At 39.9% G+C, this 15,000-nt stretch overlaps 3 protein-coding genes across 4 annotated transcripts in view; 2 read left to right on the forward strand and 1 right to left on the reverse strand.

Annotated features, from left to right (window-relative positions):
* Nucleotides 1-13,600, forward strand: part of LOC138028760 (steroid 17-alpha-hydroxylase/17,20 lyase-like) — a 13,910-nt gene extending 310 nt beyond the window's left edge. The window contains exons 2-3 of one of the 2 annotated variants that reach the window (XR_011127720.1): nt 2,838-5,468; nt 13,206-13,600. Coding sequence is in view for 1 of the 2 variants with exons in the window: in XM_068876374.1 (XP_068732475.1) it covers nt 2,859-4,355 (1,497 nt within the window). In the remaining variant the exon portion in view is untranslated. Of the gene's footprint in view, nt 1-2,837; nt 6,202-13,205 lie in introns of those variants that run through there. The other variant, XM_068876374.1, reaches the window with a different exon arrangement.
* Nucleotides 8,249-13,600, forward strand: LOC138028773 (steroid 17-alpha-hydroxylase/17,20 lyase-like). The gene is made up of 2 exons (XM_068876388.1): nt 8,249-8,428; nt 10,252-13,600. Exon 2 carries the CDS (start codon nt 10,272-10,274, stop codon nt 11,766-11,768), a length of 1,497 nt encoding a protein of 498 aa, XP_068732489.1. The 5' UTR covers nt 8,249-8,428; nt 10,252-10,271; the 3' UTR covers nt 11,769-13,600.
* A 1,320-nt stretch (nt 13,601-14,920) lies between these two features.
* Nucleotides 14,921-15,000, reverse strand: part of LOC138028753 (uncharacterized) — a 3,149-nt gene continuing 3,069 nt past the window's right edge. Inside the window, exon 2 of the mRNA XM_068876361.1 lies at nt 14,921-15,000. This exon is cut by the window's right edge and continues 2,068 nt beyond it. The gene's annotated coding sequence lies outside the window, so the exon portion shown is untranslated.

Here is a 15,000-nt window from a genome sequence, read left to right on the forward strand (position 1 = left end):
CTCATTTATTTCATCTCAGCTTATTTGCATTTCTCTATGTTTGCATGGTTCCAGTTGCGTGAACCCAATCTGGAGAGTCCATTTTCCGACGTCCCTCCTAGTTATTTTATTGTGACCTCTGGGGCAAGTGTTTGGCCCGTGACTGTGGCAAAATTCAGAGTCACTCATTCCTATGTGGACTCTCTTTTGTTCGAGGTCGACGAGATTTGGCATATAAGGTGTAAATCTTGTACGGTAATACAGGAACGCCAGTTTTTGCAAGAGAAAGCGACAGTTTAGAAACATCGAGACTCGAGAAAAAACAAATATACGGAGTTATTTCCTTGGAAGCAGATAATTTTGATGGTGTACATTTCGTCAGAAATATCTGTATAATGCGTAATCATGACTTTCCATGTCTCCACTGAAGTAAGGGAACAACTTCAGCTCGCTGAAATCGGGTAGCCCAAGATGCAAGAAGGCAGGAGACGGATTTAGCCAGGTTCCCCGGGGTTCCCTTCGTAGCCTCTAAAATTTTACAAATGGCAAACTGAGTTTTCAAAAGCCTGGGAAGACGATGCTCAAAATTTTGATTCAAGACAGAATCCGTTGTCAACTGAGTCTTTGCGGGATTGCCACGAACAGTATATGTAATTTTGTTACATAATATTTTAGTCACGCGCCTATCGTTTTGTTTGTACAGAACTGCTGTAATTTTTTCCTGATTTACCGGTTTTATTCCGCAATCAAATTACTTGTATATATTTGAAGACACGAGTGATTCTAGATAGAACTGATTAGGTCAGGTACAATAAACAAGTTGTGAGGGGCGCGTTGGCATGGCTTCATGGTTACTGCGCTCGACATCTCTTTACTTTGGGCCTTAAACTTGAGAAACTTGAGAAACTTGAGTTTCACTCTCAAAATTACCTCCAGAACCTACTTTTTGCGTAAAATAAGCTTTTAGATTGATGTTTCTTGTCTTCGGAGGTAGTACTTGACGATTTGGGAGCATTTTGTGAAAAAATATTGAGAACGTGTTACACACGCAACTTCATCGCTCAAACTTGCCCAATTTTGCTTCACATCAAATTGACCTTTCGTCTCCACAATGAAGAAAAATCGTAAATGATTTGCGGTTGGATTGACTTCTCCGAAATTTGAAAGGATGGTTGCTAACGAATAGAGAAAGATTTTTTACAACAGGTAAAATTTCCTGTGTTGTGCATGTGAATTCGACCAAGAGCTAAATGCAACTAAATTTGTTGCCAGCGTGGCTATTTTTGAATTACGATTGTTGTGCGAATCTTGAAAGAGTATATTACATTCCATAAAAATATATCAACTTGTCGGAAATCGTGTGATTACATAATCAAACCCCTTTGACGGGAAGGGACGGGCATCGTATCTGTCATCGTTAGTAACTGTAGCCCACCAAAGAAAACATTGTACGATTTGTTTTGTCTTTTGTTCTAGTGAATCTAAGGGCGCTTTCTATTTGACAGAACTGACCGGCCAGACCGGGCATTTGGAAGGATGAACTCTACAACGAATTCAAATTAACGCACTTCGGGGATGATATATACTCCTCCAGAAGAATGCGAGGGATTATCTTGCAAGTGTTCCTTCAAATTGTTGCATTTTCTTTGCAAATTATTGGGTCTGACCGGCCAGTTCTGACAAAAGGAAAGCAAAGTCTTAAATGCGCACGCATAAAATAAAAGTCAAAAAAGAAGCAATTTGGGGGCTTATACATGTTGCTAGCTTTTGCTTTCGAATGAAAAGGTTTTACCTGCCAAAATTCTCACCGCAGTCAACGGAAACTCTCGATTCAAAAACATCCTTTTATTTAAACTACATATTTCCGCTCCGTTAAGATTGTCAGTCTACTTTCTGAACGGGAAAATGCAACTATACTTAATAACAACGAACTAGAAACAGAGAAGGGCAAATGCTGATACGGTATTTGTTGAAGATGCGTTTTAAAATACATGCATAATTAAGTAGGATCAACTTTCTCTCGATCACGCAGTTCTCATATAGACGCTCGGTAAAGTTGTCTCGGGAAGGAGGGCTGTCTCGGGTAACCGAGACCATATAAACAGGCCCTTTAAGAGTGTGTTGTAATCGAACTCGGGGCGTGTGTGAGGCAGAATATATATGTTCAAAATTATATCTCAAGTGAGTGATTTTTAGTGCGAGCTTTATCGGGAAAACACTGTGTTGTTAGGTAAACATCTAATTCCCAACAAACTGAAAGATCAATAAATATTCTTTATTATCAGCTTTCATTTGGACAAAAAAAATGCAACACAGCGAGAAATAATATTTTCAGTGAATAGCTTTGAGCTGCTTGTTGAAAACAAGTAGGAATAGGACCAAGTCTCAGGTCAGAACGATAAAAATTGCCAAAGATATAAGACAATGGATAACTTAAAAACGTGTCTAGTTCTGGCAACATTTATTACCAGACAGGCAGCATTTTTTAAACGGCGGGTCTAATTTGCAGGTCGCGGGTTGCAGGTCATTGTTTCACCAATACAGAAACTATCCTAAACATTCATAAAAGCTAACCTTAGTCCTAAAAACTTTTGTTTAGGCCTAAACAAAAGTTTTCTAATTAGGCCTAAGGTTAGCTTTTAAGAATGTTTAGGATACTTTCTGTATTGTTGAAACAATGACCTGCAACCCGCGACCTGCGACCTGCGACCTGCAAATTAGACCCGCCGTTTTTTAAAGGTTATCTGTCAAATTCAGATTTTTGACGGAGCCCTCTTCTCTCTGAAAACTTTTTAATAGTCATATATTTTCTTAAATATTCATCGCAAAGAATTAAATGTTATTTATACTTTTTTCAGGATTAACAAATCACAGCCATCATGCTTTTAGAAGCATTTCTTTTTATCCTCATGGGTGGTTTGCTGTACTTTCTTGCTGTGCACCGCCGAAAACGATCCAGGAATTTTCCCCCAGGGCCGCGCCCGCTTCCTTTGATTGGAAACGTGTTTGACATGACAAACTTTAACCATATGACCATGAGGGCTTTAGCCAAGCAGTATGGTGGTATCTACATGTTGACGGTCATGAGTAAGAAGATTTTCGTTGTTGCCGATATTGACCTGGCATGGGACGCATTGGTTCGCCAAGGTAACATTTTCGCCGGAAGGACGGTTTCGTCTGTCGTATTTTCCTTGAATCAAGGCCTTGAAGGCTTCATAATGGGGGATTTTGGATCTAGATGGAAGCTTTTGCGAAAGGTAACTCATTCGGCGCTTCGGATTTTCGGTAGCGGGATTAGAAACCTGGAGAGCAAAATTTATCGAGAGGTCGACGAGTTGTGTTTTCAGCTGAGCCAGGCTCAAGGTGTTCCAATGGACCCAAGGCGTCTTCTTAGATTAGGAGCCACAAATGTCATTTCTTCATGTTTATTTAGTAGCCGATACGATAAAGGAGACAAACGCGTGGATGAATTGATCGAAATGGTCGACGGAACTATATACGTGCTCGGGTCCTCGCGGATGCTGGAAACCTTTCCCTTTATGAGATTTTTTCCTGGAGAAACTCGCACACGTCTCCAGCGAACAATCTCGCTCAGGGAAAAGCTGTTGTCGTCCACATTTCATGAGAGAAAGCGAACATATGAAGAGGGAATCATTCGAGACATTACGGATGCACTCATAAAGGCTCTTCATGATGTTAACAACGAGGATTCAAATACCAAGGGAATGTTGAGTGATCAGTATTTAAAACTTGCTATCTGTGAGCTCTTTACCGCTGGTATGGATACCACTTCGTCGTTTTTGATCTGGTCGTTTCTTTACTTAGCAGCGTTCCCAGACGTCCAAGCGGAAATACACCAGCAGCTTGATGATGTCATTGGGCACGACCGCAGAATACGCTTTGAAGACAGGAGCAGTTTACCTTATTTGGAGGCCACGTTAAGTGAGATCATGCGCCACAGTTCCTTTGCGTTCTTTACCGTTCCCCATCGAGTTCGAAGCGATACTACCCTCGGAAGTTATGAGATTCCAGAAAATTCTCAAGTTATTTTTGATCTCAGAGCTATTCATCATGATCCAAAGCATTGGAAAGATCCAGACCTCTTCGATCCCAAGCGCTTCCTAGATCCGAAAGATGGTAGTTTCATTTGCCCGGCCACCTTCAGTTTTCTTCCCTTTGGTGCAGGCCCAAGGGGATGTATTGGTCAGATGTTGGCCAGAATTGAAGTTTTTCTCTTTGTCGGCCACGTTTTACAGCAATTCAGTTTGAATTGGCCTGCAGACTTTCCAAATCCCGATTTGGAGCCACCAGTCAAAACGATGCGTGGGGTTTTGGAACCGAAATTCTTCAAACTGTATGTCGCAAAAAGGAAGTGATGAGGAAGCTGGGTCTTGCGGATTTTACTTAATTGTACAATAACTGTTTTGGACTTTAATTACGTGAAGACTGGCTGTAATTTGCAGCGCCATTTCTTATTACTTATGTCCAGAAATGTACACACCTTTACCAAAAGTGAATTGGATAAGAATGTTCTTATGGCATTGGTGGGCTCCCGAGTCTATTTTTAGAATGCCCGTTGCCGCGAAAATTATTTGTCATGCCCCTGAAAAACCATGCGTGTCATGGCTTCTCTTGATTGGCTAAAGTGGCGGCCCTTTGTTTATTTTCGCGAATAAAGTGTATCTAAAAATAAGTCCATTTGTGACTGTGCTGAGTCAAGACCGCGCAAATTGATAGAGAAACACTCTTACCTTTACTATTTTTATCTAGGTCGATCCACAATGTGGTGGCACTTTCAATGAAAGTAATTGTTAGGGAGGCTTAATACGGAAAGGAGAAATAAACAAATCCTTATTAGTTGACACCCCGATTTGTAGTTATGCCTGTATTGGTAACTTAAGTCATGGTAATGGTTGATATAATTAAGGGTTATTAGCCTAATTATTAAACCTTTTTGAGTGGTTACCATGCAATATCCTAGGCGTCACCTCTAGTTTGTTGTCTTGGCCGTGCACACGAATGTTCAAGCGAGTGTGTGTATAAATATATAACATGAAAATTTAAAAGAGATTCCATGGTCACAACTATAACGTGTTGCTCAATTATTATATACCGTGTCAGAGAAACCGTATATGTCAACGCTGAACACAACAAAAGTCTCTTGAGCTCTTGCAGATCAATAACTTGCGCGCTTCTGTGGATCAGTATGGAGGCAATAAGGGTCCGTGTAAGTTTTCTTCCGTACAAAAATTTGTCCGGACTCATTTTACCGGAGGTCTTGGTTTACAGAACGATAACCAAGTTACATTATGATACAAGGGTGACCGTCCCTTAGCTGGTCTTCACGGTATCGGACTCCTAACTAAAGTTTATCTTGTGAAACTTTCCAGTGAGTATTGATTATTGCCGTCCCGACGTATAAAATCATGAACTAAGTTTTACGGAACTTGAGTTTCAGATTGCAACCAGGTTAGGTTAGGTTAGGTTAGGTTAGGTTAGTCAAACTTCAGAACACCAGAAGACGCCTTTGCATCAATGAAGACTGAAAAATAATGCTCAGTGTAGTTTTGTTGCCAATAACCATTGAAGTGCACTGATGCTATTCTTTGTTGTTCGCCGCCAGGGATGGACAGGATCGAAATGGATTGAAATTTGCCAAGAATTAAATGCGATTAGTTCTTTGTGTCATAAATGAGTTTAGCTTCTTCTAAATGGGTTGTCAGGAATGTCGTACGTGTGAGCTAACATGTTATCCAGTTTTGATCTAAAAACAGGGAATTTGGCATGACAGTGCGCGTTAACAATCAACATATTAGTATGTTCCTCTTGTTTGGAGTAATTTGAATGTAGTGTAACTGTTTAAATACTCAACGTTTCGATGTAGTCCTGTCTAGGGTGTCTTCATTTGGGGTATTAGTAGACATTAGTATTAGATTCTAACCCACAAATTATTGGAGCTGAAGCCACGTTTCTAGACACTGTTGTGTACAAAGGCAAATGCTTTCAAAATCAATCCATTCTGGGTTTTTTTTTTTTTTTCTTTTTTTTCTTTTTTTTTTTTTATTAATGCACTTTTACAAATTACTTACACTAATACAGCATTTAAATTTTACATAGTACTTCTCTATTAAGTAAAAAAAAACAAACAAACGCACAAACAAGTATTGGAGAAGATAACAGAATAGGAAAAAAAAAAAAAAAAAAAAACGCCAACAAAAAGAACAACAACTAACAGTATTGAGCCTCTGCATTACCTTATCTTTGAGTAATAAATATAACAAAAACAAAGCATCATTTATTTTGATTGAGAGCAGAATTCCTATATTAATCCAGCCTATATTATAATAATGCTATTTGTTTTTTAATTGTTCTTTATTTTATTACGTGATATGCCAATAAAGGTACGTGGAAAAAAGTAGTATTACATCTAAATACATTTTTCTAATTTCCATTGAGTAGTTAATTTCTTTACAAGTTCATCTAGAGACAGTTCTTTTTGAAGATGTTTTGAGGAATAGATATATTGTTTGACCAAGATGATGAGCAAATCTAGCCTGCGTCTCACGGGACCAGAGAGCGTATCAGTTACATGATGTAGATCATGAAAGGCAACTTTTTCATTCGAGAGTGTTATTGCAGTATCTTGGCAATGATTAAACCACGATATAATTTGTGAATAGAGTTTAACAGACTCCGTGCAATTAATAAAAGTGTGTTCTATTGAATCAGCATTAAAGCAATATATACATTTATCATTATCCGCTAAACGAAATAATTTGAGTTCTCTCTTCGTTACAACTGTTCTATGCAAAAAGCGAAAACAAAATTGACGAAGTTTGTTATCCCTGGTAAAGCGATATATGTCTTGAAACTTATTAAACCAATCAACAAATATTTCGGGGAATTTTTCCTGCCACTTTTTAATTCCGCTTGGGACAGTGCAGCTGTAGTTATTAAACAACTGGTAATAATTTTTACAACGTGCTTCAACAAGATCAAAAGAGGTTTTATTTAATGAAACGGATGCGGAAGTCAAAGAGAGGTCCGCGGCAGGTATAACCGCTTGGGCTGCCCTCCTTTTCAAGTCGGATGGAATAGCTGAGATTAATTGGAAGTAATGCAAATAATTTGTAGTAATGTTAAATTTATTCCTGAACTCTTCATACGATAAAAAATTGCCCTCTGCGTTTAGCACATCCTTTACTGTTACAACTCCTTCTTTAAACCATGACTTCCAAAACAAAGTAGCATTATCTATGGTTATCAATTTGTTATTCCAAAGAATGAATTCGCCATTTGGAAAGATGTTAGTTGCGTTCTTGAGATCTTGAAAATACTGAAGAAGCTCTCGATAGAAAAGAGGCAAACCTGTGTTTAAAAGTTTTATATCATAATTACATTTGAGGAGGAATAAAAGGCTTCCATGTTTTCGAAAGTAATAGTTGGGGATTGCCTTCCATTTATCGTCACACGTGCTCAGTAGTCTACCAATCCAAGCCAAGCGCAGTGCTTTAATAACCGTGCGAAAATTAACAAAATTGATTCCCCCTTTCTTTACTGTTTGATACATAACTACCCTTTTTATTTTGTCTTTCCGGTTTTTCCATAGAAAGGCAAAAAGGTTCTCTTGAATAGTCTTAACTACCGACTCTGGAACAGTCAACATGGAAGCTGCATAAACTAGCTGTGATATACCCAAAGCTTTAGCGAGTAAAGACTTGCCGTATATCGTAAAATCTCTTGAGAGCCATAAGTTCAATCTTGTTTTCATTTTCTTATCTTTGGGGGGGGGGGGGGGGGTACTCCCATATGAAACAGACGGGGATGCTCGTCGTCTCGCTTAGGGGTGTAAATTTTGGATTTTGGTCTCGCTTAGGGTGTTTCGGGCAAAGCGCCAATATTTTAAGCCGCCAAGGTCAAAATTTGCTTAAGTCACGCCCAGATTGGTCTCCTTTAGGAGTCACAAAAAGCTTGAGCCACGCCCAGATGGTCTCCTTCAGGGGTTAAATTTAAAATTTCCGACTAGCATCCCCGTGTGTTCCATATGGGAGTCCCCCCTTCCCCCCTCCCCCCCCCTCCTCCGGGGCTGCACGTACCACAGGCAACCCAGTGTACCCTCACGGAGGGTCTAGTTTAAAACAAAATCTCAGTTGGCACATGACGTGTAGCATTCGAGCGATGTACGTAATAGCGATATTTCTCGTTACGTCACCCATTGATGGCATATTGTCTTAATATGCCAACCAGAAGCTAACGGGCTGTTGAAACAATAACTTCTTTTGTTCCGTGGTTGGCTCAATATCAAAAGAAATGTGATAAACAAGAAATATCGCTACAGGATCTGCGGAAAGCCAAGACATTGCTGTCAATTCCTGTCTCTCCTGACTGTCTCTCCTGACAGTATTTCCTTACTTACTCTGTAAGACATAGTTCACGAAAGCTTCTTAAGGTAAGTGAGCTTAATTATCAACTCAATGATCCCTCATTTATTACATCTCAGCTTATTTGCATTTCTCTATGTTTGCATGGTTCAAGTTGCGTGAACCCAATCTGGAGATTCACAATTTTTGTGTCCATTTTCCGACGTCCGTCGTAGTTATTTTATTGCGACCTCTGGGACAAGTGTTTGGCCCGTGACTGTGGCAAAGTTCAGAGTCACTTATTCCTATTTGGACTCTCGTATGTTGGAGGTCGACGAAATTTGGCTTATAACGTGTAAATCTCGTACGGTAATACAGGAACATCAGTTTTCCAAGAGAAAGCGACAGTTTAGAAACATCGAGACTCGAAAGAAAACAAATATACTGAGTTATTTCCTTGGAAGCAGATAATTTCATGATGAACATTTCGTCAGAAATATATGTATAATGCGTAATCATGACTTTCCGTGGGAACAACTTCACCTTGCTGAAATCGGGTAGCCCAAGATGTAAGAAGGCAGGAGACGGATTTAGCCAGGTTCCCCGAGGTTCCCTTGGTAGCCTCTGAAATTCTGCAAATGGCGGGTATAATAACATTTGTTTGGCAAAGCCTGTGACGCTGCTCAAAATTTTGATTCAAGACAGAACCCGTTGTCAACTGAGTCCATGTATTGATTGATTTCTCTGAAATTTGAAAGGATGATTGCTAACGAATAGAGAAAGATTTTTTACAACAGGTAAAAATTCCTGTGCTGTGCATGGGAATTCGACCTAGAGGTAAATGCAACTAAATTTGTTGCCAGCGTGGCTATTTTTGTGTTACGATTGTTGTGCAAATCTTGAAAGAGTATATTACATTCCGTAAAAATATAATCGTGTGATTACATAATCAAACCCCTTTGACCGGAAGGGACGGGCATCGTATCTGTCATCGTTAGTAACTGTAGCCAACCAAAGAAAACATTGTACGATTTGTTTTGTCTTTTGTTCTAGTGAATCTAAGGGCGCTTTCTATTTGACAGAACTGACCGGCCAGACCGGGCATTTGGAAGGATTCACTCTACAACGAATTCAAATTAACACACTTCGAGGATGATATATACTACTCCAGAAGAAATGCGAGGGATTAATATCATGCAAGTGTTCCTTCAAATTGTTGCATTTTCTTTGCAAATTATTGGGTCTGACCGGCCAGTTCTGACAAAAGGAAAGCGCTCTAAGAGTGTTGTAACCGAACTTGGAACGTGTTTGAGGCAGAATATATATGTTCAAAATTATATCGTGAGTGAGTGATTTCTAGGGCGAGCTTTATCGGGAAAACATTGTGTGTGAAAGATCAATAAATGTTCTTTATTTTCAGCTTTCATTTGGACAAAAAAGATGCAACACTTAGCGAGAAATAATATTTTAAGTGAATAGCTTTGAGCTGCTTGTTGAAAACGAGTAGGAATAGGACCAAGTCTCGGGTCAGAACAATAAAAATTGCCTAAGGTATAAGACAATGGATAACTTAAAAACGTGTCTAGTTCTGGCAACATTTATTACGGCAGACAGGCAGCATTTTTTAAACGTTCTCTGTCAAAGTGTGGGCTCCTGTACCCTGGGTACTAGAGGCTGTTCATGCACGGTTTCCCGTTTCGAGTCGTACAACAAAGCTCGTCCTCGTAGTTTTTTCGCCGCTCGTGTCTTCGGCCGAACAACGCGAGAAAAACCTCTGGTACCCAGGGTAGGGCTCCTGTCTCCCAAATCAAATTTTTGACGGAGCCCTCTTCTCTCTAAGAACTTTTTAATAGTCATATATTTTCTTAAATATTCATCGCAAAGAATTAAATGATATTTATACTTTTTTCAGAATAACAAATCACAGCCATCATGCTTTTAGAAGCATTTCTTTTTATCCTCATGAGTGGTTTGCTGTACTTTCTTGCTGTGCACCGCCGAAAACGATCCAAGAATTTTCCCCCAGGGCCGCGCCCACTTCCTTTGATTGGAAACGTGTTTGACATGACAAACTTTAACCATATGACCATGAGGGCTTTAGCCAAGCAGTATGGTGGTATCTACATGTTGACGGTCATGAGTAAGAAGATTTTCGTTGTTGCCGATATTGACCTGGCATGGGACGCATTGGTTCGCCAAGGTAACATTTTCGCCGGTAGGACGGTTTCGTCTGTCGTATTTTCCTTGAATCAAGGCCTTGAAGGCTTCGTAATGGGGGATTTTGGATCTAGATGGAAGCTTTTGCGAAAGGTAACTCATTCGGCGCTTCGGATTTTTGGTAGCGGGATTAAAAACCTGGAGAGCAAAATTTATCGAGAGGTCGACGAGTTGTGTTTTCAGCTGAGCCAGGCTCAAGGTGTTCCAATGGACCCAAGGCGTCTTCTTAGATTAGGAGCCATAAATGTCATTTCGTCTTGTTTATTTAGTAGACGATACGATAAAGGAGATAAACGTTTGGATGAATTGATCGAAATGGTGGACGGAACTATGTACGTGGTCGGGTCCTCGCGGATGCTGGAAACCTTTCCTTTTATGAGATTTTTTCCTGGAGAAACTCGCACACGTCTCCAGCGAACAATCTCGCTCAGGGAAAAGCTGCTGTCGTCCACATTTCATGAGAGAAAGCGAACATATGAAGAGGGAATCATTCGAGACATTACGGATGCACTCATAAAGGCTCTTCATGATGTTAACAACGAGGATTCAAATACCAAGGGAATGTTGAATGATCAGTATTTAAAACTTGCTATCTGTGAGCTCTTTACCGCTGGTATGGATACCACTGCCTCGTTTTTGATCTGGTCGTTTCTTTACTTAGCAGCGTTCCCAGACGTCCAAGCGGAAATACACCAGCAGCTTGATGATGTCATTGGGCACGACCGCAGAATACGGTTTGAAGACAGGAGCAGTTTGCCTTATTTGGAGGCTACGTTAAGTGAGATCATGCGCCACAGTTCCTTTGCGTTCTTTACCGTTCCCCATCGAGTTCGAAGCGATACTACCCTCGGAAGTTATGAGATTCCAGAAAATTCTCAAGTTATTTTTGATCTCAGAGCTATTCATCATGATCCAAAGCATTGGAAAGATCCAGACCTCTTCGATCCCAAGCGCTTCCTAGATCCGAAAGATGGTAGTTTCATTTGCCCGGCCACCTTCAGTTTTCTTCCCTTTGGTGCAGGCCCAAGGGGATGTATTGGTCAGATGTTGGCCAGAATTGAAGTTTTTCTCTTTGTCGGCCACGTTTTACAGCAATTCAGTTTGAATTGGCCTGCAGACTTTCCAAATCCCGATTTGGAGCCACCAGTCAAAACGATGCGTGGGGTTTTGGAACCGAAATTCTTCAAACTGTATGTCGCAAAAAGGAAGTGATGAGGAAGCTGGGTCTTGCGGATTTTACTTAATTGTACAATAACTGTATTGGACTTTAATTACGTGAAGACTGGCTGTAATTTGCAGCGCCATTTCTTATTACTTATGTCCAGAAATGTACACACCTTTACCAAAAGTGAATTGGATAAGAATGTTCTTATGGCATTGGTGGGCTCCCGAGTCTATTTTTAGAATGCCCGTTGCCGCGAAAATTATTTGTCATGCCCCTGAAAAACCATGCGTGTCATGGCTTCTCTTGATTGGTTAAAGTGGCGGCCCTTTGTTTATTTTCGCGAATAAAGTGTATCTAAAAATAAGTCCAATTGTGACTGTGCTGAGTCAAGACCGCGTAAATTGATAGAGAAACACTCTTACCTAATTCACTCTTGCCTTTACTATTTTTGTCTAGGTCGATCCACAATGTGGTGGCACTTTCAATGAAAGTAATTGTTAGGGAGGCTTAATACGGAAAGGAGAAATAAACAATTTAACAAATAGATTCCATGTTGCCGTGGCTCTGTTCAGTAATAGATCACAGATGACGTCAAAATGTGGTAAGAACAAAAAAGTGGCGCACGAGGCGATAGCCGAGTGTGTCACTGATGTTCTTACCACATTTTGACGTCTTCTGTGATCTATTACTGAACAGACCCACGGCAACATGGAATCTATTTGTTTTATATAACAAAGAATTAAACTTTATTCGCATAAAAGCTGATGGTGATGTAAATCGTGCGTCTGTCCTCTAATAGATTATAGGCAAGAACCAATCAAAATCCGTGAATAACTTGGGTTATTATATAATCCTTATTAGTTGACACCCCGATTTGTAGTTATGCCTGTATTGGTAACTTAAGTCATGGTAATGGTTGATATAATTAAGGGTTATTAGCCTAATTATTAACCTTTTTGAGTGGTTACCATGCAATATCCTAGGCGTCACCTCTAGTGTGTTGTCTTTGCCGTGCACACGAATGTTCAAGCGAGTGTGTGTATAAATATATAACATGAAAATTCAAGTGATATTCCATGGTCACAGCTATAACGTATTGCTCAATTATTATATACCGTGTCATAGAAACGGTATATGTCAACGCTGAACACAACAAAACTCTCTTGAGCTCTTGCAGATCAATAACTTGCGCGCTTCTGTGGATCAGTATGGAGGCAATAAGCGTCCGTGTAAGTTTTCTTCCGTTCAAAAACTTGTCCGGACTCATTTTACCGTAAGTCTTGGTTTACAGAAGGAAAGCCGAGTTACGTTATGACACTAGGGTAACCGTCCCTGAGCTGGTCTTCACTGTATCGGACCCGTAACTAAAGTTTATTTTGTGGAGAAACTTTCCATTGAGTATTGATTATTGCCATCCCGACGTATTCAAATCATGAACTAAGTTTTACGAACTTGAGTTTTACATTGCAACCAGGTTGGGTTAGGTTAGGTTAGTCGAACTTCAAAACACCAAGCGACGTCTTTGCATCAATGAAGACCGAAAAATAATGCTGTAGGTTTGTTGCCAATAATCATTGAAGTACACTGGAACTATTCTTTGTTGTTCGCCGCCAGGGATAGAGAGAATGGAAATGGATTGAAATTTGCCAAAAATTAAATGGGATTAGTTCTTTGTGCCATAAATGAGTTTCGTTTCTTCTGCATGGGTTGTCGGGAATGTCGTACGTGTCAGCTAACATGTTATCCAGTTTTGATCTAAAAACAGGGAATTTAGCATGACAGTGCCCGTTAACAATCAACATAGGTATGTTACTCTGGTTTGGAGAAATTTGGATGTAGTGTAACTATTAAACTATTAAACACTCATCGTTTCGAAGTAGTCCTGTCTAGGGTGTCTTCATTTGGGGTATTAGTAGAGAGCTAGGACACAAGACAGGTCCAGACATGGGTGTCGAAACGTTTAAACTTTTTAAGCTACATTACATTTCTTTAAAGCATAGTAGCATCGTACTATGTCTAAATTTTACCGGCTTGACCTTGCGTCTTCAAATGATAATTACTGAAGAACTCTTGTTCATAACTTCGTTTTAAGCCGGCTTTACAATGGCCGTATTTATACTAGAGGACGTCTTAGACGACTAGTGTAAATACTGGAAATAAGGTGCACTTAACAGACGTCTAAGCCGTCTAATATACAGACGAGACGCAATAAACTGGGACGCACCTAGCAATGAAGCGCACAGTCTCTTTGGTGATTAAATCCCAGTATCTTTTGAAGGAAATTATGAATTTGATTTCGAGCCGTCGAAGTTCAGTGCGTCCTGTATTTATATAAGTCGCACTTACAGCTAGACGGTTAATGCGTCAGGACGTCTTAGACGTCCTCTAGTATAAATACGGCCAATAGCATAAAAATCTGGGACCGCACTCCGAAATCTCGGTACCGTAGCAATATTTCTCATGCACAGCGCGGTTAGTTTTTCGTGTGTAAACAGAACAAACAGAATGCATATTAGGAATGAATGAAGGGGTAGTTTCTAAAGAAACTGTGGTGCTGCGTCGGTGGGGAAGTAGTATACAAAAATTTGGTTTATCAACGGAGTTGATAATGTAAATTGACCACCGTACAGAGATTCTAAAAGCTGACGTTTCGAGCGTTAGCCCTTCGTCAGAGCCGTTGACAAACCAAATTTTTGCATATTAGGAACCCGTGCTAGAAATTATAGGGGTGCGGAGCACATCTCTTGAAGTGTGCACGACACTTCAAATATTGGTATCGTGCTGCTTTTCAGTGGAGTGTTTCGAATTCTCACGGCTGGACTGGATCTAGCATGAAATGGAGGCTAATCTTGGCAAATTAATTTGTGTGGGAAAAGATTTGCCCGCTGTAGCCTCCATTTCATGCTAGATCCATTCCAGACGTGAGAATTCGAAAATGGAATATTTTTGTGCTTGTGTAAAAGGAGTTCAACGCCGTCAGGTCAACAGTTAAATAATTTCCAGTTGCTCGCTTTATTGGGCAGGTTTCTATATATAAATTGTTCCATGCATAAAATCATTAAATTGTTATTCTGGACCGATGATTTTTGCACTTAAAATCTTTGAAAATGTGTGCGGGAAACTTAATCGTATAGTTCAATTTAAGGTAGGGCTTTACCTGAAAAAAGCGCACTTTTTGTATAGCATGTAGCAATCACAGTTTTAATCCAAACCATAACAAACTTTATATAACTGGAAAGCGTATACTCCAAAGGTTCTGAAAACGAATGTTTTTATGCA

Source organism: Montipora capricornis, chromosome 2 (assembly GCF_036669925.1).
Source record: "Montipora capricornis isolate CH-2021 chromosome 2, ASM3666992v2, whole genome shotgun sequence".
NCBI lineage: Eukaryota > Metazoa > Cnidaria > Anthozoa > Scleractinia > Acroporidae > Montipora > Montipora capricornis.

Coding starts and splice junctions, on each gene's coding strand:
- LOC138028773 (XM_068876388.1), top strand. CDS start 10,272: ATGCTTTTAGAAGCATTTCTTTTTATCCTCATGAGTGGTTTGCTGTAC.